This window comes from Rissa tridactyla, chromosome 24 (genome assembly GCF_028500815.1).
Source record: "Rissa tridactyla isolate bRisTri1 chromosome 24, bRisTri1.patW.cur.20221130, whole genome shotgun sequence".
NCBI lineage: Eukaryota > Metazoa > Chordata > Aves > Charadriiformes > Laridae > Rissa > Rissa tridactyla.
The window spans coordinates 837,769-861,696 of NC_071489.1; the positions used below are offsets into that span (position 1 = coordinate 837,769).

The 23,928-nt window shown below is 55.9% G+C and overlaps 1 protein-coding gene across 7 annotated transcripts; it reads left to right on the top strand.

Annotated features, from left to right (window-relative positions):
* The first annotated feature begins 911 nt into the window (after positions 1-911).
* Positions 912-16,899, top strand: SENP1 (SUMO specific peptidase 1). 7 transcript variants are annotated; one of them, XM_054183232.1, is made up of 18 exons: positions 912-987; positions 1,177-1,399; positions 2,703-2,775; positions 2,896-3,055; positions 4,100-4,259; positions 4,583-4,686; positions 4,766-5,013; positions 5,205-5,259; positions 5,605-5,643; positions 5,736-5,820; positions 6,085-6,237; positions 6,469-6,600; positions 7,056-7,259; positions 8,078-8,157; positions 13,721-13,805; positions 15,712-15,807; positions 15,941-16,138; positions 16,447-16,899. In XM_054183232.1, the coding sequence occupies exons 2-17, from the start codon at positions 1,301-1,303 to the stop codon at positions 16,091-16,093; spliced, it is 1,926 nt and encodes a 641-aa protein (XP_054039207.1). In that variant the 5' UTR covers positions 912-987; positions 1,177-1,300; the 3' UTR covers positions 16,094-16,138; positions 16,447-16,899. The 7 variants fall into 7 exon arrangements, 3 of the variants coding, with proteins under 3 accessions (XP_054039207.1, XP_054039208.1, XP_054039206.1); XR_008463456.1 differs by lacking the exons at positions 15,941-16,138; positions 16,447-16,899 and adding an exon at positions 9,852-9,919 and having other exon boundaries at positions 15,712-15,774; XM_054183233.1 differs by lacking the exon at positions 15,941-16,138.
* Positions 16,900-23,928: the final 7,029 nt, after the last annotated feature.

Here is a 23,928-nt window from a genome sequence, read left to right on the forward strand (position 1 = left end):
GGCACAAGCTGTGCTGGGATCAACTGTAGCAGGATCAGCTGGAATGGGATCAGCTGCATCGAGATCAGCTGCAGTGGGATCGGCTGGGACAGGATCGGGCTTCAGGGGGCAGCAGCACCGGGATCGGCTGTGATGGGATCAACCGGAACGGGATGGGCTGTAGGAACCGGCTGCCCCATGGGGTGACACTCCCCCATCAGGGAACACCACGTGGAGTGACGCGGCCCCACAGCGTGAGCCCCCGTGGGGTGACACCCCTCCCCACAGCGGGTCACGCTATGGGGTGACGGTGCCCCACAGCGTCCCCGGCCGTAGGGGGACACCCACTATAGGGTGACAGCCCTCCATGGGGTGCCCCCCTGCCCATCGGGGGACACACCATGGGGTGACAGCCCCAGATAGGGGCCTTCCCCCACCCGGGGTGACACCCCCCCATAGGGTGATCCCCTCTCTATAGGGTGACATCCCATAGGGTAACACCCCCATAGGGCGATCCCCCGCTATAGGAGGACACCCTATAGGGTGACAGTCCCACATGGCAGTCGTCCCCCACCCAGGGTGACACCCCGCAGGGTGACACCCCCCCCCAGTGTGATTTCCCCCCACACAGGAGGACACCCTATAGGGTGACAGCCCCCCATAGGGTGATCCCCACGCCATAAGGGGACACCCCACAGGGTGACACCCCCCCATATGGTGATCCGCCCCATAGGGGACACCCCACAGGGTGACACCCCGCCACAGGGTGATTGCCCCCCCCAGCAGAGGGTGGCACTGCTCACTCGGGACCGCCGCGCCGCCAGGGGGCGCCCTCCTCCGGCCTCCCCCCCGCACACGGCGCATGCGCCTCACCCCGCCCGCGTCCCGCCGCTTCTCTCTGGCGTCACTTCCGGCGCCGCCGCGTTCCGCTTCCGGCCGCCTCGTTGCCGGCAGCCGCCACCGAGCCCGGGAAAGGCGCGCGCTCTCCGCGGGACGCTTTTGCTTCCGGTAGGACGGGCCGGGGGCGGCGGGAACGGCGGGGCTGGGCCTGGGGCTGGGCCTGTCCCCACCGGGTCGGCGGTGCCGCCTCAGGGAGCTTCGGCCGGTGCCGGCACCCCGCTCCCCGCCTCAGGGCCGCCGCGGACCGGCGGGGCCGTGCCTTCCCCTGACCGGTTTTTTTTTCCTCGTTATTTTCATTTTTAGAGGGAAAACCGGCGCCACCCGCCGCTCTCCGGCCCGGCCCGGTCCCGTCGCTTCTCCTCCGTCGCCGCCGGGGGGGGCTGACGGCGGCTCCGCTCCCTCCGATGCGGCCGCGGAGCCCATGAGGATGGAGGCCCGGGACGCGGCGCGGCCCAACCACGGCTCCGCCTTCAAGGCCTTTCCCGGCCCGCGGGACCCCCTCTGCCAGCCCGACAGCAAGGTGCGGTGCGAGCCCCGGGGGGAGCGAGCTGGGGTCTGAGCGCGGGGACGGGGGTTTGGGGCTTCTCCCGGTCCCGTCGATGGGGAGCGGGTGCCCCTGGGGGAGGGTCCGTCTGCGCGGCGTCCCCAGCCTGGAGTGCGAAACGGCCGGGTGGGTTCATAGAGTCACAGAACGGTTTGGGTGGGAAGGGACCGTAACCACCACCCGGTGCCACCCCCTGCCCTGGGCGGGGACACCTCCCCCAGCCCAGGTTGCTCCAAGCCCCGGCCAACCTGGCCTTGAACCCCTCCAGGGATGGGGCAGTCACAGCTTCTCTGGGCAACCTGGGCCAGGGGCTCACCACCCTCACAGCAAACAATTTCTTCCCGAGATCTCACCTAAATCTCCCTCTTGCAGTGTAAAACCCTTCCCCCTCGTCCCATGGCTCCCCTCCCTGCTCCAGAGTCCCTCCCCAGCTTTCCTGGAGCCCCTTGAGGGACTGGAAGGGGCTGGAAGGTCTCCGCGGAGCCTTCTCTTCTCCAGGCTGAACCCCCCCAGCTCTCTCAGCCTGTTCCCACAGCAGAGGGGCTCCAGCCCTCCCAGCATCTCCGGGGACTCCTCCGGCCCCGCTCCAACAGCTCCGTGTCCTTCTGCTGTTGGTGCCCCAGCGCTGGAGGCAGCACTGCAGGGGGGTCTCCCCTGAGCGCAGCAGAGGGGCAGAATCCCCCCCTCGCCCTGCTGCCCACGCTGCTGGGGATGCAGCCCAGGCCGTGACGGGGTTCTGGGGTTTGACAGCCCCGTCTCATTAATGCCCAACACTTCTGTGCTGCGAGAGCCCTGCTTGCGCTGTCGGTTACCGACGGGTGTGTAAAACCAAAATCACGGGTGGAATCTGCCCATGGACGGTGAACCCACACGCGGGCGTGCTCCGTTTACGGCCTCAGCAAGTGTGTGTGTGTATCTTGTCGCTGCCGTTCTGTCTCGAGGAGTCGGCAGCGTCGCTGTGAAGCTGCTAATTTTTTTGCCCTGTAACAAAATGAAAACAGTGTTTGGGTTTTCTCTCCTCATTAAAACTGCCATTACAGTGGCAGAGCGGATTTTAGGAGGGGGCAGACAAGTGAGTGAGACTTTGGCTGTGTTGTCACACCAGTGCTGGTGTGTGATTACACCAGTCTGCTTTAGTAATCACTAGTTGATAACGAGTCGACTGGGGAGGAGCTGTAACCTGTTGTGCCCCCCCCCCTTCCCCCTTAGTTTTATCGTGCCTGGAGTTTAAGATTGAGCTCTGTTTTCTTCTAATAAATGCTGCGATCTTTTCACACAGTTTTTGCCCAACAAGGTCGGCGCTTTCGCTTGTCCCGCTGGAAATGCGTCCTGTGCTCTCAATTACAGCCCGGGTAAGACATCGTTTTCTGCCCTGGAGTGTCGGTTTTTTTGGCTGTTCCCTCCCCCTCCCCAGCAGCTTGAGGAGGAAGATGTGGCTCTTGACTGACCGCTGCCGTGTTTTTTCCCTGCAGAAATCCCCTGCCCCGAGAGCTACCGGGCAGTGGGGGAGCCTCGAGCCTTTGGCTCCAGCGCCAACGGGCAGTGGAGGGGTTTGGTTCCCTCTCTGGGCTCCGTCCCGCAGAAGCCGAGAGTGAGCCGAGGCTCTTACCTTGATGCCCGCAAAAACCCCAGGTGCGTTCAGCTCCCCTTCGCATTCAGCCCTCCCCGCAGAGCCCCGGGGAGGGGCTTCAGGTGGGGATTTTACCCGCACAAACCACTGGTATTGATACAGAGTGAATTCGGGGTGGAAATAGTCGAGTGGGTTGAGGTTGGTCAGGTCTGTAGGTGCCTTTCGCTGTTTATAAACCTCCTGGTGGCAAAGGTGCTTCGTGAAGGGCGTGAGTGCTGATTTTTAGAGGGCAGAGCATGACGTAACCTGCCTCTTGCGGAAGCTGGTGGTGTAACGGATCGGTTTTGAGTGTATCGGCGGTGGTGGGATGAGAACGGGAACATCGTTACACCGCTGGGATATGGGGGAGAAATAACACCACGTCATTTTGTGATGAAAACGTGCTGGTTCGTGCAGGGGGTGCTGGGTGCAGGAGCTGTTTTTGCAGCTGGTATAAACTCGTGTGGCTTCAGACCTTTCCAAACCGGGTCAAGTCTTTGTTTCTCCTGAAAAATCCCCGCGGCGGCCAGCGCTCGTTTGCAAAGAGGGAAAATTAATTTCAAGAAGAGAAACGCCAAATCGCCCCATGTGTTTTTGTGGTGTGGTTTTTTGTTTTTTTTTTATGGGCTGTTGGGTGAGCCCGAGCATGGGAGTGAGGAGAAGGAAGGCGAGGCAGGGCATCGGCTGCTGGCGATAAATACAGATGCGGAGAGCGGTGTCTCAGGGCCAGGTTCAGCCATTTTGTGGTGCGGGGATGGAAGCGGGAGCTGGTGGAGCTGGCGGGAAGGTCTCTCCGGCTGGGGGTTTCCAGGCGGTGGCTCCTCAGCCTCGCAGTGCCACCTGGTGGCATCGGTTTGGCCGCACGGGCCTCGGGAATGGTTTCGGATCAAGCTGATGGAGAGCCAGACTTCAGCTTTGAGATCGTCCTAAAAACGGAAATAAAATACTAATTTTCGATCGCATTTGGACAACCTGCCTCTTGGCAGGGTGTGGGGATGGGAGAGAATGAGGTTATGGACAGAAACAAGCATGGAATCAAATAAAAGTGTGTGTTTCTTTCCTCGCAGTGGGACGTCCAACAGTTTTGTAGGAAAATCAAACCACCATTGCCATGCGTCGGCTTTTCCCATCAAACCGGCTCAGAGTCCTTCCTGGAGCGGGCCGTGTCGCCGCAGCCTGCTTAGCCCCAAGAAAACTCCCCGGCGGTTCATCAGCACGGCCGAAGAGGTAAAGAAAAGGCCGGGAGACCGTTTGGGGGGTGGTTATTTCTGAGGAGATCCCTTTGGAGCATCGCAAAGCGCTTGAGGCGGCTCTATCCGACTTGTCTAGCTCTGGATTCGCTCCTTCTCCCGGGCAGAAACTGGTTTCCGCTCTGCTGACATCCAGACTTCAACTGCGGTTGGTCTGGTCGAGACTGATGGTTGAACTCTTCAAGGCTCCTGGATGTGCTTTTACCCTTAAAATCTCCACTTCCGTGTTTGTCTGCTCACTCTTCGCGGTGTCGGTGCTGAAATCGCGTTGGCTAGACGTACCTGGTTATTTCCCCGCAGACTGTTCGAGAGGAAGAGCGAGAGATCTACAGGCAGTTGCTTCAGATGGTCACAGGAAAACAATTTTCCACGTCCAAGCCCTCTTCGCTCTTCCCCTTCCACCTGTGAGTATGCGAAATGCTCTGCCCCAGCCGACAGCCCCCACCACGTGGTCACTGGGAACTTATTCTCTGTCCTCCCTAGGTCCAGGTGTTCAAATTCCAGCAAAACTGTAGTGAAAGAAACTCCCAGCAAGAACTCGAAGCTGTTTGAAGCTCCCAGCCTCGCACCAGCCAGCTCAGCAGCCAGCGTCCTCCGAGCGCAGGAGCAGCCCTCGCACAAACCCTCGCTCTACTCCCCCCCCGCCTATCCCTCCGGTGTCTTTCAGTCCAGTAACTCCACAGCCCAGCATCAGCAAGAAAATCTACCAGCATCTAACGCGCAGTCTGAAGGTAAAAAAAAAACAAAACAACAAAACCCCAGCCAGACCCAAAACAAAACCCCCAAACCTGGCAATCGACTTAAATGTATGTGGCAAACCCGCTCTTTCCCTCCCCGCCCTGTATTTGGACTCTTGTGGCGGTTGCGGGAGTGGGCAGTAATTGTGAGGATAACGACATTCCATAAAATTTACTGTCTTTAGGATCGGACTCTGTCATTTTGCTCAAAGTAAAGGATTCCAGAACCCCAGCACCAAGGTAAGAGGCTGTAAAAAGGTATCTGGAGGAAGGGGTGGGTTATATTCGCTTTTTTAATTCCGCGGAGAGGTTAAAATGCGGAGTAAAAGGTGACCAGCGGCTTTCTGAATGTCTCGTGAACGAGAGACCGCTTTGCTGTAGTTACAGGAACTCGAGTGGGATTTATCAAACCTCTTTTCTTGAGACCTGGCCGCAGTTGAGACCCGCTGGCAGATGTGTCTGTAGCTCTTTTTGCTCTGGCAACCAGGATGTCCTCGGACAATACTTACAAATCACTTTTCCAGCAATTGCTTACTCTGTGTGCAAAGAGCAACACTTACACCTCTCCTTTCTCCCCCTTTCTAGCCTCCCGTTCTTCCAAGCAGAGCTATGGATCAAAGAACTGTAAGTACATGTTTTCTGCTCTGTTTTTCTCTCGTGGGTGTTCACCTGTAGAAACGAAACCCTGATTTGTTCACGGAAACTCTGCTTTTCAGGACCAGCGTCTACGATTCACGAGCGCGGGAGAGGTGGCGGCAAATCGAAGAGCAGAAAGCACTGGCATTACAGCTGCAAAGCCAGGTAACGGTGAGCGGTTACTAAAAGAACAGCCTTTGCAAGTTTGAATGTTAAACCACAGAGCAGAAAGCAAATTGGAAATGGAAAAATGACAGAAATCCACTCCTGCGGGGTCTGGTGTCTTCCCCTTCCCGTGGCCAGGATAGATGCTCCCCCTCCGTGCCCTTTTCTGCATCTCCTGGAGCAATTGTTCCTCCGTAGCTCCCTCGAAGCCCCGGGGAGGTGACTCCCTTGGCCACCACCTAAATGTGAAGGTCTCTCCTCCAGCGGCTGCAGGAGCAGGAACACTCGGTGCAGGATCTGGTGGATCTAAATCTTCGAGTACCCCTCGAGAAGGAGATCCCTGTCACAGTGGTTCCGGAAGAAAAGGAGGACGCTAAATCAGCTGACGGCGAAGAGGAGTTCCCCGAAATCACCGAGGTAAATCCGCTTGGATCTAGGCTACACAACAGACGCTTGTGTGTGTGAAAGCTCTAAATACGGATGCGATTTCCTGAGATCCGTGTGTAGAAAGTGTTCCCTTTTGCCGTGTACATTTTGTAGCAAGTTCATCCTTTGAGGAGCAAAGAATAAACCTGGGTTTGAGTCCAGCCTCGGTGACGGGAAGAGCAGGAGCTCTCCCTTCCCATGCTCTCTGTGTCTTCCCTGTAGGAAATGGAAAAGGAAATAAAGAACGTGTTCCGAGGTGGGAACCAGGACGAGGTCCTCAGTGAAGCTTTTCGGTTAACAATCACTCGGAAAGACATTCAGACCCTCAACAATCTGAACTGGCTCAACGATGAGGTGAGGAGTCTGCCTTGGGCTGTTGAGGTGTTTTTCTTTGGCGATTTAAAGTAAGCTAAAGTGAAGAAACGTGTCTGCCTTCTCCGTGCTGAAAGAAATCAGAGTGGATGGTTGGTGTGGGCTGCGCTTCACGCTCTGGAGCAGTTAATCTGTGGAGAGACCCCTGTGTAGACCAGGCGTTCGAAGAAATAGTAATGCTGGGGTGAGCGGGACTGACCGTGGGCACGAGCAGGGAGAAGAGCCAAAAACATATAGAAGACTGCGTTCCTAAATCTTTCTGGATTTTTGAAGGCTTTAAGGCTGTTGAGCTGGTGTGAATCCCCCCAGGGACAGGTCGTCAGAGGGACAGGTGGAGGCAAAACCAATTTCTTACCGAATTTTGCAGAGGGGCAGAGCACCTTGTGGAGAAGCGTCAACACTCTAACGTGGCCTGGATGCTTTTTTTTCTTTCCCAGATAATTAATTTCTACATGAATTTGTTGATGGAGCGGAGCAAAGAGAAGGGCTTGCCGGCAGTTCACGCGTTCAATACTTTCTTCTTTACCAAATTAAAAACGGCGGGGTACCAAGCCGTGAAACGGTGGACTAAGAAAGTGGATGTCTTCTCTGTGGATCTCCTCTTGGTGCCTATTCATCTGGGAGTGCACTGGTGCCTGGCCGTGAGTGCTTTAGTGATTCCCGGTAGAGCATCCTATAAACCCACCCGGCTAAGGCTAAAATATCGTGGCTTTTGAGTGATGCAGTTGTGTTTGCACGGGGCCGGGGGGGAAAAATTGTGTTTGTGGCTAAAATCAAAGCCTAGGGGGAGTAAAAAGGTAGCTGCAACTTTTTGGTGTGTTTCTAGTCTTTAAAATAAAAAAGATGGCTGCGAAGGTCACGTTAGGCTAGCTTATTCTCCGGAGAAAGGTCTCCTTTCCACGTTCCCACAAACTCGCCTTTAGAGACGTTGCCACGAGATTTAGACGACAGATACCGCAGCTTTCTCTGCCTCCTGCCCCTGATTTCTTCTGTCCCTTCTCTTGGCTGCGGTAACAGACAGCGCGTGGCCTTTGAGCCCGCGTCAGCCTCCGCGGCTCAAAGCCCTCGGAGCGCTGTGAAGCTGCGCTCAGAGGGGCCGGGCGGTGGGGTGGAAATGGGGCCTGGGGCCCCCAAAAAACACCTGGGGGGACTCGTGTCTTCAGCTGCTCGGTTACGCACACGTCAGGCGAAGCAACGCCTTTGTAAACCGATCTGTCTGTGGCTTTAACAATAAGGATAACAGAGTGCTCTTGTGTTTTACCCCATTTAGAGATTCAGGTGGTTAAAGAACACAGCAGCAAGTGGGGGAGGTTTGGGGAGGGCTGTACCGAGGGTGGTAGAAACCCTCTGACATCCTGAAATGGTCTAAATTGGCTTCTTCCTATCGGCAGAGCCTGTGTCCTGGCCAAGGGATGAGCTCCTCGTGTTGTGTGTTATTAACCGACCTCTCTCTGTGTAGGTTGTAGACTTCAGGAAAAAAACCATCACCTATTACGACTCCATGGGTGGAATCAACAGCGAGGCCTGCAGGATACTGTTGTGAGTAACGCGTGTTTGAGTCGTGCCTGTTTAAAAAAATCGAACAGCCTCTTGTCTTCCTCTGGAAGAGACAACCCTTCCGTGGGGACGGCCCCGTTCAGGGTCCTGAAAGGAGGATTCCGAGGAACATCCTGGTTTTCATGCTTCGTGTTTCACCACACGTTGCTGTTGCTGCCGCTGGGCCGCGAGGGAGTCCTGTACCGATGCCCCGTCTCCGCCTCTTCCCAAGAAGATCTGTCAGTCAGGCTGGTGTTATCTCTGTGGGCATAGACAGGTTCCAGACCCGCGCTGTTCAGGATGTCAGGCTTTTTACCGGCCTTACAGAGTCATCTTGGGCATCATCTTGAGGAGGAAAACAGCTTCTCGGACCCTGAGGGATGGGAGTCCTTCCTGTGTCCTGCAGCCGCTTGAAGAAATGGCATCTCCTGGCCCCTTTCTCCGGTGGGAGCTTCTCCTGCCCGTGGCGCAGCTCAGCTCGGTCGCTTGGCCCTTTCTTTCAAGAGGGAGATTCTGGAGAGCGCGGTGGGTGCGGGAGTGCCTCTTGCATCAGGCCCTGGATAAAGGTTTGCGCGGATCTCTTCTGTACGGAGTTCCTGCAGGGCATTACGGGCCGTGTCTCCAAACCAGAGCTGGGTGAACGTCGTTCTTCCCGGTTCAAACCGCAGAGAGGGGCTTGGCTTTCCCACCCCGAGCGATGCTCCGGGAGGGAGTGGAGCCGGCTGCCTGCTCCGGGCTCTTGTAGAATACAGGTGCTTGCATGACAAATCCACAACTCTCTTCCCATATTTGGAAGCCGCTCCTGAATGGAGCGTGATTAAAAATGAGCTACTCCTTGGGCTAGGGGTGGAAAAAAAAAAAACCCCAAACCTCTTTTGGAAGGTCTCTAGTCACGTAGGGGCGTCAGGCTCGATGCAAATCTGATTGCGAAGTGATTTACAAAACGCGGTCGGTCGCCAGCTCCTCTGTCGCTCCCAGGTTGACCGTGGGTCGGCCGTCGGTTCTGTTTCTCGTCTCGGCTTCGTTCTGACACTGATTTGGGAATTTGATCCCGAGTCTTCTGGCATGAGGTTGAGCATGTCAGCGGAGGTGTCACTCATTCAGTCAAGGAATGTGAATGCTGATAAAGACAGGCAGCAGACAAATGCCATTTCCAGTCCATTTAGCACCTTCGTTTTCCAGTCCAGGTGTTTTGCAGCCTGTGTGCACCGCGTTCATATAAATAACTGTAAAAATAGCTGTTTCCCTTTTCCACACCGTTCTGTGCTGTTGGTCTAAAGGGAGGCAAGGGAAAGGAAAAGTATAAAATCTCTGGAAACGGCTTGGGGCAGCATCTCTCAGCTTCGCAGCGCGGTTTCTCCCTCCGCGTTTAAGAGCGGTGCGAGCAGAGCTGGCCTGCCTCGGGGCAGGGACGGTCTGGGTGAAATCAGCTCCTTTCTACCTGAATTTCTTGGATTCCCGGGAAAAAGGCAGGGAAAGTCTGGTGAAAGGGAGCACCTGGGAGGTGAGAGGGGGACCCAGGAGTCCTGCCCGTGCCTCGTTGAGGGGTCTGGGATGAGGGAGCAGGTCCCCAAATTGGTAGTAGAGAGTACAGGAGGATACAAGGTGTTTCGGCCACGCAGGGTGAGTGGTAGAGAGCCGTGATTTCAGGTCACTGTTGCCCTGGACGTAATTTTTTTCCCTCTGTTTCCTTTTAGGAGGCTTTTAATGGTTGAATGCAGTGGGAGGATCACACCGGGAAGAAGGGACGGAGGTCCTATTCATGGTTAGTGACCCTTTCATGCTTTCAATCTTTAGAGCTTCCTAAAGGTGGTGAGTGTCGTACCGTTAGCCAGGCTTTACGCAGGAGGGAAACTGAGGCACAGGGAAGGTAACTGGTGAAATGCGAGGGCCACTGGTCAGGCTCGGGGTGAGCAGGGACCACAAGATGTCCATGGTTTGGTGGCCGCCGTGCTTTGCTTCAGCAGCGGGGTTTTCACGCAACTTGGGTGTGAGACCTGGAGAGGGTTTTAAGAAATCCTCTGTTTCTCTAATTTGATCGGTTTCGCTGATTTTAAGAAAGCTGCCTCTGGTTTTGGGTTTTTTTTCCTTGGGAAACACGGTGCTTGGTACCTCAGCTCTGCTGGAAGGGTCTGATTTTTGGAGCGGACCTAAAGCAACCTGTTAAAATCAGTTAAAAACTTGATTCTGGTGTACCGAGGCTGGAGGAAAGCTTAGGGGATAGAGGGCACAAAGCGACTCGGGCCTGAGAAACCTTCTTATCTCCCGCTAGCAGCAGGGCTTGAAATGCTTACCTTTCCCTGCCCTTTACTTCGGGGCTTTCAGACATTTAGCGGAATGCTGTGGAGTTGATTTCAACAATTCCCTGAGGCACCTGCTCAGGTTTTCGTGCGCGGAAGCGCTGTAGAGGGCAAATACCCGTTTTCAGATTTAGGTAAGCAAGGTTAAAAGCCTGCAGTATTTGATGGGGCATCTCAGGCATGTTGGGTTTTGATTTGGCGTGTAATTACACTTAACCGTTCTGCGTCGAGCTTTTTTGCTCCTTGAGGTCCTGACAAAGTTCATCAATTAAGTTCTGCCTCCCAAAGTTGCCTCGCGGTTTTAAGTTAAGGCGTTTTCTTTCAGTCCCTTCCGAAAAGGTGGGTCAGGCGGTTGCCTGGGCAGGTGCTGTATTTCTTACACGACGTCTCTGGTGTTCGCCCGTCTCCCCGTGCAGGTTGGATGGCTGGAGGCTGCTTTTAGGAAACCATAGAGGTGATGGTCCCAGTTAACGCGAACTGTGCGTAGTGGGTTATTTCCTCGCTCTTCTAGAAAACAGCTCAAAATCTCCTGGCTGCCGTGCGCGCGTCGCCGTCGCAGCCCTGGCTGGTGGGAGTGGCGGATAAAACTGGACGGGCTGAAGCCACCTGATGGCTTTAATTGCTGAAGCTCACGGCGTCATTTAAACTTCACCAGTTTCTTCCTCGTCTGCCAGACGAGTCTCGCGCTCGGATCCTGTCTCCGCCCCCGTTCCGTATGTGCAGTCCCGGTCCACGCGGAGACGTTGCTTGGAGGCTTCGTCCCTGTTCCCTGTGTGCTGCGTCCCTTAATTTATCTCCACAGCTTCACTCCCTGTCTCCGACGCGCAGAACAGAGCGGGCCGTTTGCTGCTGCTCTTTTTATTTAGCTGAGGATTCAAGTGGGTTCTGTAGTAGGCAGTAATTGCTAGTATTTTTTTTTTTCTAGTGCAATTGAAAGGAGGATGTTTAATGAATTAACGTTTTCACCGTGTTTATTGTGGTGCAGGTAGTCCGCTCCCTTCCGCCAGCCACCGAACTGGAGGCTCGGCTCACCCGTGTTTTGACCTCGTTGCGAGGAGTTTCTTCGCCGTCCATTAGGTTTTATTTTCGGAGACGAGAGACGGAGACTTCTCGTGCTCAGTGAAAGGGGTTGGGTTGGTTTTCTTTTTTCTGAGGTTTACCCCCTGCTGAACTTGTCTTGTCCAAACTGCAGCCGAGGTGAAGCAGCCAAGCAGAGCTTCCCCGGAGCAATTACAGCAGTCGCTGGCAGCCGGCAGCCCCCAGGCTGCGAGTCTGCGTCCGGCTAATGAAGGCTGATAGAAAACGCTTGTCCGGACCTGATCTGCTCTCGGGGGGGGCTCCCAGGAGGGAGACTCCCCTCCTTGGCACTTCTACACCCAGCAAACCCCATTTCTGGCTGTTTTCTAGAGGTAGGATCACTAAGAAAGGTCTGGCTTCGTGTTCAGAGGCCGCTGGGTCGTTCTGCTGCTACTTTGAGTACTTCGTTCAATGGCCCCTGGGTGTTTCAGCGACTTTTGAGCCCAGGAGAGTTTTTCTCTGAGTAGTTCTTTGGAGTTACGGTAGAAAAAAATCCCCTGACTGGCACCAAGGCGGCAAATTTGACCCTAAATGATCTCTGCGGATCGCATCGCCCCTTCCTGCCATCGCATTTCGGCATTTACTAACAGCAAGATGCGATTTAGCCAAGTCTTTGTGGATCAGATTTCCGAAAGATGGCACATCTCCCCGCGTTGGCGGCCAAACCCGCCTCCCTCGCCGCGCCAGACGCTCTCTTGACCCCTCCGTTCCAGCCAGCAGCATCTAATCCCTTGCTTTTCCTTTCCAAACTTTCTCATTGCAGCCGCCACAGTGAGAAGGCTCCTCGGGCTCTTTTGAGAAGATGCCAAACGTGCAGGAGATGGTTTCTGTAGATCTTCCCGGTCCTTTTGGTAACCGAGATGAGCAGGAGGTGTCTGCAGAGCTGGATGTCTCTTAATGACGCCGGCAGCCAACAGAGAGGGGCTTCTTTAGGGCCATTGAGGGTGTCTTGGGCCCATCGCCTCGTCTCCTTGGGCTCCCTCTAGTCCACCTTTACGTCTGCGTCCTCCCTGAGCTCCCTTTTCCGTACTTTCCAGTGAAGGGAATGGTTCAAGGTGTTTATATCTACAAAGGAAAACATGTGGATGTGCTTTGGGCATGGTCTTGATAGAGTTTCTAAATTTTTTCCAGGGGGCAGGAATAAAACCCCACTTTTTGGTTCTTCCGGTGGTACAATTGAGGCCAAACTGGTGGAAGCCTCTTTGGGCAGAGGAGGTGGGCCAGTACCCGTGAGCTTTCCCTGTTCTCCGGTTCTCGGAACTGGAACGGGACTGGCTTTGTGGCTCTTCTCCCTCTGCTTGTGAAAGGTATTTGACGTCCCACCCCCGCCACCGTTGGCTCCTTCTCCCACTTGTGCTCCTGCTGGACCCCATCCCTGTGAACGCATGTCGGAGAGCACTAATATGGCTCTTCCCGGTGCTGCCTCCTCTCCATCCCCAGGCCTTGGACATTCTTGGAGAAAATCAGAGCCGTTCCCTACTTTTCCTCTCCTTGAAAGCACTTGCCATCTGTCTTCTGCTGTGGGAAGAAATCAAATCAGGAGTGGAAGGGAAACCTGGGAGAAGAGCTCCAGGAGAACATCTACCAGCGCCTGAACCCCCACCACCAGCCAGGAGAGGAGCTTCGTGGTGGCTTTTTTGAGGCTTTACACCCAGGGGGATTGTTCCAGAGCTGCTGGGATGCTGTAAAGCTGACGATGAATTTATTCCTGTCTATTTTTATGCTAAGTGAGATCCTCAAAAGACGAGCGGCACCAGTTCACGGGAGGCCATCGGAGACGGGCTTCAGGTCTCCGGTTCCCCCTGGAGCGTAGCGCTCCGCTTGCAGGAGCCTGGCGAGGCAGCCCCGTGGCTGCTGAGCTTTTCTCCGCCGTCACTCACTCTCTCCGATGAATTAGATTCGTTCTCGCTTGGTTTATTTGTGGTTTTGACTCTCTGCTTGGCAGGTACTTTTTTTGGATGAGTTCTTCAGGTCTGTTTGGTCCTTCTTTTGCCTGTCTCAAAGCCCGGGTCTGTGGAGCCCTTTTAAAAATGGCCAATACTGAGACGAAAATATTGGACTTCCATTTTTTTTGCATTAATTCTGCAAACACGGCAGAGGCCATCTTAGGTAAACTGACATATAGCGTACTGGCTGGCGTCCCCCCCCGTTCCTCTCAGTAAGCTTTCTTTGTTCTCTTATTCCTACAGGCAATACTTAAAACAGGAAAGTCTTGACAAGAAGAGGAAAGAGTTCGACACTAATGGCTGGTCGTTGCTGAGTAAGAAGAGTCAGGTAGGTTTGGGCAGCCCGAGGTTTGGTCTCTCTGTGTCTTTGCTTTTTTTTTTCTTGGCCTCGGGGCACCTTTTCTGGCTGGTTTTCCCGCCGGGCACATTCCCGCCGTGACTGTAGGGGGTAGAACAAATCCCAGCTCATCGGTGCTTTTCCCATCTGGACCTTCGTGGAAGCGGGGAGGCTTTTCTGAGCCCAGGGCTGCCCCAGCGCCGCTGCCATTCCTGCTGCCCACCCCCTTTTCTTCAGCACCCCCCCACCCCCCCGCCCCTTACTCGTGTTCTCCCATCCGTGGAGACCTCCCTCGTTTGGGAGAGGTCACAGAAATCACAGAAACTTCAGCGTTGGAAGGGACCTCTAGAGATCATCTAGTCCCACGCCCCTGCTAAAGCAGGATTGCCCAGAGCACATCCCTCAGGGCTGCATCCAGGCGGGTCTTGAAAATCTCCAGAGAAGGGGACCCCACACCCTCCCCGGGCAGCCTGTTCCGGGGCTCCGTCACCCTCACTGTAAAGAAGTTTTTCCGTGTATTTGAACGGAACTTCCTATGTTCCAGCTTGTGCCCCTTGCCCCTCGTCCTGTCACTGGGAACCAATGAAAAGAGTCTGGCTCCGTCCTCCTTCAACCCACCCTTTACATACTCGTATGCCGTAATAAGGTCTCCCCTCGGCCTTCTCTTCTCCAGGCTAAAGAGTCCCAGCTCTCTCAGCCTTTCCTCAGAAGGGAGGTGCTCCAATCCCTCAATCATCTTAGTTGCCCTACGCTGGACCCGCTCCAGTAGTTCCCTGTCTCTCTTGAACTGGGGAGCCCAAAACTGGATGCAGTATTCCAGTTGTGACCTCACCAGTGCAGAGTAGAGGGGGAGAATGACCTCCCTCGACCTGCTGGCCACACTCTTCCCTATGCAGCCCAGGATGCCATTGGCCTTTTTGGCGACAAGGGCACACTGCTGGCTCATGGATAATTTCCTGTCTACCAGGACCCCCAGATCCTTCTCCTCAGAACTACTTCCCAGCAGGTCCACCCCTAACCTATACTGGTGCTGAGCATTCTTCCTCCCCAGGTGGAGGACCTTGCACTTGCTTTTGTTGAACCTCATTAGGTTCCTCTCTGCCCAGCTCTCCGGCCTGTCCAGGTCACGCCGGATGGCAGCACGGCCCTCCGGAGTGTCAGCCACCCCTCCCAGTTTGGTATCATCAGCGAACTTGCTGAGGATACACTCTGTCCCCTCATCCAGGTCATTAATGAATATACATGTATATAATGAACAAAATTGGACCAAGTATTGACCCCTGAGGGACACCACTGGTTACAGGCCTCCAACTAGAATCTGTGCCGCTGATCACAACCCTCTGAGTTCTGTCACACAGCCAGCTCTCCATCCACCTCACCGTCACCTCGTCTAGCCCACACTTCCTCAGCTTCCTAATGAGGATGTTATGGGAGACAGTGTCAAAAGCCTTGCTAAAGTCGAGGTAGATGACATCTACGGCTCTCCCCTCATCCAGCCAACCCGTTATAACATCATAGAAAGCTATCAGATTGGTCAGGCGTGATTTACCCTTGGTAAATCCATGCTGACCACTTCCAATGACTTCCTGTTCCTCAACGTGTTTGGAGACGACATCCAGGATGAGTCGCTCCATTACCTTCCTAGGGACAGAGGTGAGACTAACCGGCCTGTAGTTCCCTGACTCCTCCTTCTTGCCTTTTTTAAAGATTGGAGCGATGTCAGCCTTCCTCCAGTCCTCAGGCACCTCTCCTCTTCCCCATGACCTTTATTCCTCGTTTGGGAGAGGTCCCTCGTTTGGGAGAGGTCCCTCGTTTGGAGCTCTTTATCCTTAGAATTCAGGAAACGGGGACTGGCTCCTTGGGAAATGACACTCGGTTTCGTGTCCTTGCGTTAAAGGAAATCCCGCAGCAGATGAACGGCAGCGACTGCGGGATGTTCGCCTGCAAATACGCCGACTGCATTACCAAAGACAAACCCATCAACTTCACTCAGGTAAACCCCGCCTTGGCCTGTGCCCCTCGTCCTCGGGGAGGGAGAGGGACGGGCACGTAGCGCTTCCGGGTGCGCGTTCCAACTTTTTTTTTTTTTTTTCCACGCGCCCTTTGCCATCTTGGTGGGTTTAAAGCGTCCCCAGCCCGCCTGGGACCCTCCTTGGAGCAGAGCTGGCGCAAGGCACTGCCCCAAGGCTTTAACACCACGCAAAATTGTTCCTCTGAAGCCACCCTCAGGCCTTCGGTTGTCCTGGGATCCGTGGCGCGCGTCCCCGAAAAGCGCGTGAGCTGGGGAAAAGCTCCCAAACCCATCCTGCGACCCGCTCGTAGCGGTAACGAAAGTGGGGCGTTGTAGCCTGAATCCCGGGGAATTTGGGCGTTACTTAACTCTGTCAACCTCCAGGGAATACACCCCGTGCGTGAATATTTTACTTGTGATTATTAGAGAACGTCTGTTCACACCAGAGTTATATTATTACCTACATCTCATCCGCGATCCCGTTTGGAATGACGGGAAAGTAAATTTTCCCCCGAGAAAAAGGCGCCGCGTAAAAAGCTGCGCCTGGGAGAGCGGCTGGTCCAGCAGCGAGAGATGCTGATGTGCCTTTGTCCTTTCTCTTTTCTTTTCCTCCCCGCGAAGCAACACATGCCCTATTTCCGCAAGCGGATGGCCTGGGAAATCCTTCACCGCAAGCTGTTATGATGCCGTTGTGCCGAAAAGCCGCTTCCTTGCGAGATTGTCTCAGAAGTGCCCAGATTTGCCCCGCTCCGCAGCCTGAGCCGGGGCAGGCGTCGACTCAAAAGACACAGCAAGCGAACTCTGTATCCTATTTTTGATAAAACACCGTTCACGGACCAATGCGCAATAGAAATGTTCAGAAGCACACTTGCTTTTTTTTTTTTTTTTTCCTTCTTTTTCTTTTTTTTTTTTTTAAATTCTATTTCAAGACCTATTTTTACAAGCAATTTCAGGTGCTGAGACTCGAGGGGACAGCATTCAAGGAACGTTAAATTTTTATGTTGGCTTTTTTTTTTTTATTTTTTTTTTTCTTTTCCAGCTCTTCCTGCCAGCTTTGCTGAGCTGTTGGCGTGACTTTTGGGTTTTTCGGGGTGGGGGGGCTGGGGGGGGGAAAGCTGGATTTCAGGGGTGGGGAAGGCACTTAGGTGGCTCTGGGCGCTCTGCGCTCAAAGTCGGGTGGGCAAAAGCCGCTTCGGGGCTGGGCGTTCGGGAGGTTGGTGCGTGGAGGAACGTTTTTTGGGTCCCCGCCGCACCCATATTATCCTCCCCCCCCCCACACCCCCGTCCTCAAACCCGGCCTTTTCTTTTTCTGCCCTAATTTGAAGAGTTCCGCCTGGCACCCTCGGTGCTTAGGGCGGCCTGGCTGTGGGTTTGGGAGAGCTGGAGGCAGGTCGGGGCGTCCCTCGGGGGGGTGGCAAAAGCCACCGAAAATCACTTTTATATTAAACGCCGCTTTCGCGGAGTCCTTTTTTTTTTTTTTTTCCTGCCCCAGGAACCGGCCTCCCGGTTCTTTGCCATCAACTGTTTACGGAAATTCAGGTACAAAACTGTAGCGTTGAGCCCGTGCGCCCGTTGAATTGTTCTGTATATATTTCCAAAAGGTTTGGTTGGGTTTTGGTGGGTTTTTTTTTTTTTGGTGGGTTTTTTTTTTGTTTTTTTTTGTTTTGTTTTTTTTTTTCCCCTGGAGCGACAGAGAACAAAATCCGCGTGTGCGTTGGGTTTGGGTTTAAGGGGGGTTTTGGGGGGTGGGTTTTTTTTGGTTCTTGGTTTTTTTTTTTTTGTTTTTTTTTTTTTTCCTGGGGCCGCGGCTCCTTGCCCACCTTTGTCCTTGCACCGAGGGCCCCCCGGCTGAGCGGAATGAATCCTTCCTCCCGTCTCTCTCTCTCTCTTTCTCTCTCTCCCGGCAGATTTTGCACATGTTTTGCCGGGGGATAAAGGCTGCCGCGAGGGCAAAGGTTGCGAGGAAGGCGAGACGCCGCGGCCAGGGCGGGAAGTGCTTCCAAAGGGTATCTCTGAGGACCTTCAGCTCCCGGGAGCCTCGAGGACGAGCAGCCGCCCCATCATTCATGGTGGGGAGGGGGGGGAAAAGAAAGCAGTAAAAACAGCCAGAAGCGCTTAAACCCCGCCAAAAATGGGATTTTTTTTATCTTTTTTTGAGGGGGGAGGTGCCCCCACGCTTCTGAAGGTTTTGGCCCCCCCCCCAGCGTCTCGCTCCTCCGCGCTCCCCCCCTCGCTCGCCGATGGGGCTGGGCTCATGCTTTTAATTGTTTTAATTTATTCTCGAGCGCGACGCGGGAGGAAGCGGCGAGGGTTCGACGGGCTTCCCGAGCCGCTCAGCCTGCTCCGCTGTACAGAACCTTTTTAAGTATAAGTCAAGAACGAAATAATTGTCCCCTTTTTGTATTTTTTCGGTCTCCAGCTAGGGAGGATATTTTATACGTTTTTTTTTTCTCTACCTGTAAGCAGTAGTTTTGTACAAAATTTCTCCCTTTCCCCCCTCGCCTCCCCCCCGCCCCCCGGTTGTGTTCTTTGTAGGCTGGTTTGTACCCTCCCCTCTCCCTCCGTGTGTTTTATACCGACTTCATTTACTACCTTTTTCTATCTTTTACTGCGAGTAAAGATCTGAGGAGAAAAAAAACAAAAAAAAAACCGACCAAACGACCGTATCTTGGCTCTTTTTTGGTGCGCCTCTGGTGATTCCTGGTGAAATAAAGCGAGGGCCGAGCCCTCTCCCTGCCGCGGGAGCCCCCCCCCAACCCTGCGTCGCCCTTTGCGAGTGGCCCTTGCTCGGGGAAAACGATGTCGCGCCGTTCACCCTCGAGGTTCAAATCAAATCAAATCAAATCAATCTCCGCGGGCTCGAGCCCTCCCAACGCCCGGGTCTTTTCGCCCAATTTGGTGGGGGAAGGAGCCCGAGCTGGAGTTAAAAGGCCTTTACGGTCCCGCGCTGCGTCTTATCGCCTTTGATTTTTTTTTTTTTTTTTTTTTTTTGCTGTTTTCCGGAGGCGGTGAGTTGGGAACGGGGATCCTGTCCCAGTAACCTGCTTTTAGGCCCTTTCCTCCCTTCCCACCCGCCCGGGGAAGGAGCTTCCAGCCCCCACCGTCCCCCTCCAACCCAGTCGTTTTGGCCTGAAAAGAGCCCCCCTTACCACGTCGCGGCAAGAAAATCAACAACTCCCTTGTTTTCCTTGGCTCCCCGCTCCCAAAAAAAGCCGGGGGAGAAAATGGTCCCGTCAAAGGCGGCTTGTGCCGGTGCCCCCGAAGAGGCTCACGTCCGCGTGTGTCCTCCCCCCCCCGCCCGGCTCCCGGCCTTTTGCGGCCACCAAAAATGCATTCAGCATTTATTCCTGCCCTTCTTTCTGCCTTATTAATAGAATAAATCATATTGCCCCGGCCCCCCCGGCCCGGGGATTTTTCAGGTCATATTGACTTTTTCCCCTCCTTCCTGTAGCCTTATTCCTAGACATGAGCAAGGGGGTGGGTTGTTTTTTTTTTTTTGCCCGCTGTTTCCAAAGGGCCCGGTTCTTGGCGGCTCCCAAAATTCCTCCCCGACGCACACACGTGGCTTCTGTAAATGCCCGCGGGCGCTGCCTCCCCTCCTCGTCCCCGTCCCCCCCACCCCACCCCGGGGGGCTCAATGCTCCATTCATCCGCTCCCCACGCTCTGCCTCGAAGTCGGGAATTACCTGCTCCGCTCCGAGCGCTAACGAGCTTTTCCAGCTCGGATGCCTCCCGGAACGGCGTGACGCGCGTCTCCCCCCCTGCCCCCAGCCTCTGTTATCCCCCCGAGAGGGGGTTTTTTTGGGGCTTCTCTCAAAATCTCGGGGGGGGGTGGTTTCGGGGGGGGGGGGTGGTGGAGCGGGAGGGAAAGACGGCGCTTGGGATGCTGCTGCCCGGGGAGCGCGGGAGCGAGAGCGTCTCCGCAAACACCCCGATCGGCCAAAAAACCCTTCGCGATTATTGCTGCAAAGAAGCGGTTTTGTTTCTTTTCTCCCCCCGGCGAGGGGGTCCCCCCCACTGCCGCGGGGTCCCCTTCTGCCCCGGGGACCCTTCTCCATCCTTCCCTCCCACCCTCTGCGTCCCTCTGGCTTCCTCGAAGGAGGAAAACAGGAATTGTTATCTGCTGAAAATTCCCCCTTGTCCCTTTTTCCCGGCTCCCGACGGCCGGGCCCCGCTGGTTTCCGCAGCCGGTTCCGATATTGCCCTGGACCCGGTGGATTCAGACAGGGACCGAGGTGACGGTTGGGGTCACCTCCATGGAGGGCTCCCGGCTTCCTGCTCGACGTGGGGGGTGAACAGCTGAGCTCCGGCTCGCGTGGAGCAAGGATGGGCCAGGACCTTCTCTTGGGCCACCTCTCTCTGGCCTTCCCAGCCCCATCCTGGGTCCAGGAGCTTCTTTCCGTGGAAGGTGGGCTGTGGGCTTCCACCCGGCCACTGGTGGTGGAGGAGGAGGTCACTGGTGACACAGGAGGTCACTGGTGGTGGTGGAGGAGGTCACTGGTGGTGGTGGATCTGGTCTCACTGCTGTTGCGTTTGCACCATGGATGAAGGATCCAGCCCAATCCCGAGCTCCGGCTGCAGCAGTTTTGGGATCTGCAGCCCCCAAGTCCCTTGAGCCAGGACCCAGACGGGAGGTCCCAACACCGGCAGGTCCCTCACGGGGACAATCGGGTGACACTGTCCCACAGCCGTGCCCGGAGCAGCTCCACATCCGCGTCGATCGAGGGACCGGGGAGGAGGCACCGCTCGACGCCCAGGCGCGGACGCGGGCCGGGCCGTGCGTCCCGGGGGTCTTTCCTCACCAACCCGCCCCGAACATCCCACCGCCACCCCCTCGCCCCAAACCCAACGCGCATCCCCCCCCCCCCCCCCCCCCCCAACACAGGACGCAGAAGGTGACACAGCGACAAGCGGCGGTTCATCTCCCACCCCCCGCTCCAGGCCGAATCCATCCTGGCTGCTAAGGGGGGGGGAAAAAAGAAAAAAAAGCACCGTTTGGGGACAAAAATGCCCTTTGTGGGCTGCAGCGGCGAGCGGCGGCGTGTTGCGATTGGCATCCGCATTGTTGGGTAAACTTTGTCCAGCCCGGCCGCCTCGCTGCCGGCGCTCCCCAGAAATAATTAAACGAGTTCCTCCAAAGCCGAGTCCCAGATTTACGGCGCGTACGGACACAGCCGCCCTTGTGCCGGGGTGGAGGGGGGGGGAAAGGCGGGAGGGGGCTTCCCTGGGCCCCCCGTACCCCGAAACCCCGGGGCAGATGCCGCAAAACCCAGGGTATAAACCCTAAAAACCTGGGGCAGGTGCTCCAAAACCCCGGAAGATGTCCCCAAAACCTGGGGTACCTGCCCCAAAACCCAGGCGGGATACCCCAAACCGTGGGGCAGATGCCCCGAAACCCACGGTATTAGCCCCGAAACCCAGGGTAGATGCCCCAAAACCCGGGGTATGAGCCCCAAAACCCGGGTCAGATGCCCCAAAACCCGGGGTATGAGCCCCAAAACCCAGGGTAGATGCCCTAAATCCTGGGGTACGAGCCCCAAAACCCGGGGCAGAAGCCCCAAAATCCAGGGATTAAGCCCCAAAACCTGGGGGCTTAATACCTCGGGGGTGGGGTGGGGGGGGGGGGGTGTCGTTGGACCCCCGAAAACGGCTGGGGAGGAGTTTCCACCCGAGCTCTGGACGCTTTGGGGGACCCCCCCCCACCGCGAAGTGGGGCTGCTCAGGGCTTTTTTTTTGGGGGGGGGGGGGGAAGTGGATCCACTTTGGGTCCAATTCTTGGCATTTAGAGACCTGGGGGGGGGGGTGGTGGGGTGTGGGGGCGTGTGTTAAGCCTGACGTTCCCCTTGTGCCCCCCTCCCCCCCTTTTTATTTCCTGGGGCGTTTTGGGCCCCCCCCACCCCCCCAGCAGCTGGGAGACCCCCGAGTCCCGTCTGTCCCCCCCCCCCCCCCCCGCAGCAGCTGGGGACCCCAGGGCTTGGAGCCGGGAGGGGGGAACGTATGAGTCAGCCCCCGCTCCGTGACTCAGTTTCCCCTCTTGCTCCCCCCAAGCTGCCAACATCTTGTGGGGGGGGGAGGGGGGGGGATGATAGCCCCCTCTCGATGTCACTTCTTCCCCCCCCCCCCAAAAAATGCCACCACCGTGCAATTTTTGGTCCCTAAACCGACAAACCCCGGGGGGGGGGGGGGGGGGGGCTGCACACTCCACGACACTCCTGATCGTAATTTCTCCTAACGACGGGCGCTGCCCAGCCCCGGTCCCCCCCCCTCCGCCCCCCCCACTGCCCCCAACCCCCCAACACCCTCCCCCCCCCCCTCCGACCCCCCCCCCGACCCCGCTAATCCCCTCTGGCCCTCATTAGGCCTCGCGACCCCGCTGCTTTTTTTCCGCTCCTCATCCAGAAAAAAAAAAAAAAAACACACACCCCCCCCCCCAAAAACACCCCCACCCCCCCCACCCCCCCCGCCCCCCCCTTGCGTCCCCGTCCTGCCCGAGCCCGGTCTCCGTTCAAGCCGCGGGACCCTCGAACCGGCCCCCGTAAGAAACGCTGCTTTTAAGGGGTTTTTTTGGGGTGTTTTTTTTTTTTTCCCTCTTTTTTTTTTTTCCCCCCGATTTATTTAATAATTTTTTTTTTTTTTTTGCTTCCCTTCTCTCTCTCTCTCTCTCTTTTTATTTTTTTTCCCTCCTTTTTTTTTTTCCCTTTTTTTTTTTTTTTTTTTTTATTCCGGCACCCTCCGGCCCGGGGACACAGAGGGCGGCTTTGTGCCGGCCGCAGGACGCCGCTTGGGGCCCTGGCTCGGGGCCACCCCAAATAGGTGGCCTTTTTTTTGGGGGGGGGGAACACGGGGCGGGGAGGGGGGGACACACAGACCCAGCATCAAGGGATGCTGAATCCATCCCTATTCCCCCCCACCCCCCCCACCCCTCGCCCCTTGGAGGCGGGGGGAAGGGAAGGGGGTGACACCCCCCCCCCCCCCCCAAAAAAAATTTTCTGCACCCTGGGGGCAGGAGCTGGAGTTTTGGGGGGGGTGCTGGGGGGGGGGGGGGCGCACACACACGCACACCACACCCCCCCCGATCCTGGAGCTGGGGGCTGGACACCACCCCCCCACCTCCCCCCCCCCCAGCAAGGAGCTGCCAGGGTTTGGGGGGGTGCCTTTTGTGAGGGGGGGGGGGGGTCACTTGTGGGGTTTTGCGGGGGGGGGGGGCGGGATATTTTGGGGTTGGTATTTTGGGGTTTGGGGGGGGATATTTTGGTTTGGGGGGGATATTTTGGGGGTTGGGGGGATATTTTGGGTTTGGGGGGACATTTTGGGGTTTGGGGTGTTTTTTTGAGGGTTTTGGGGGATATTTTGGGGGTAGCGGTGGGTATTTTGGGGGTTGGGGGGGATATTTTGGATTTGGGGGGATATTTTGGGATTTGGGGTGGGTATTTTGAGGTTTGGGGGGATCTTTTGGACGTAGCGGTGACTATTTTGGGGTTTGGGGGGGATATTTTGGATTCGGGGGGATATTTTGGGGGTCGGGATGGATATTTTGGGGTTTTGGGGGATATTTTGGGGTTTGGGGTGGGTATTTGGGGGTTTGGGGGGATATTTTGGGGTTTGGGGGGGATATTTTGGTTTTGGGGGGACATTTTGGGGTTTGAGGTGTGTTTTTGAGGGTTTTGGGGGATATTTTGGGGGTAGCGGTGACTATTTTGGGGTTTGGGGGGATATTTCAGGCTTTGGGGGATATTTTGGGGTTTGGGGTGGTTATTTTGGGTTTGGGGGAGATATTTTGGGGTTGGGGGATATTTTGGGTTTGGGGGGACATTATGGGGTTTGGGGGGTTTTTGGGGGGGTTTTGGGGGATGTTTTGGGGGATATTTTGGGTTCGGGGTGGGTATTTTGGGATTTGGGAGGGATATTTTGGGGTTTCGGCGGATATTTTGGGGTTTGGGATGGATATTTTGGGATAAAAAGGGGGGGGGGCGTTGCAGCAGGGATGGGTTTTGGGGTGCTCTGAGCAGCCGGGGGGGGGGCGTCCCCAGGAGACGGAGTTTGGGGACGGTGTCGTCGTCGTCGTCCCCCCACAAAACCAGCCCCTGTGGGGATACCCTACCC

Excerpts from the sequence above, each read along its gene's own strand:
- SENP1 (XM_054183232.1), top strand. The coding sequence starts at position 1,301 with ATGAGGATGGAGGCCCGGGACGCGGCGCGGCCCAACCACGGCTCCGCC. Across the intron at positions 4,687-4,765 it reads TCGCTCTTCCCCTTCCACCT|GTCCAGGTGTTCAAATTCCA; the intron begins GTGAGTATGCGA and ends TGTCCTCCCTAG. Across the intron at positions 6,601-7,055 it reads TGAACTGGCTCAACGATGAG|ATAATTAATTTCTACATGAA; the intron begins GTGAGGAGTCTG and ends TTTCTTTCCCAG.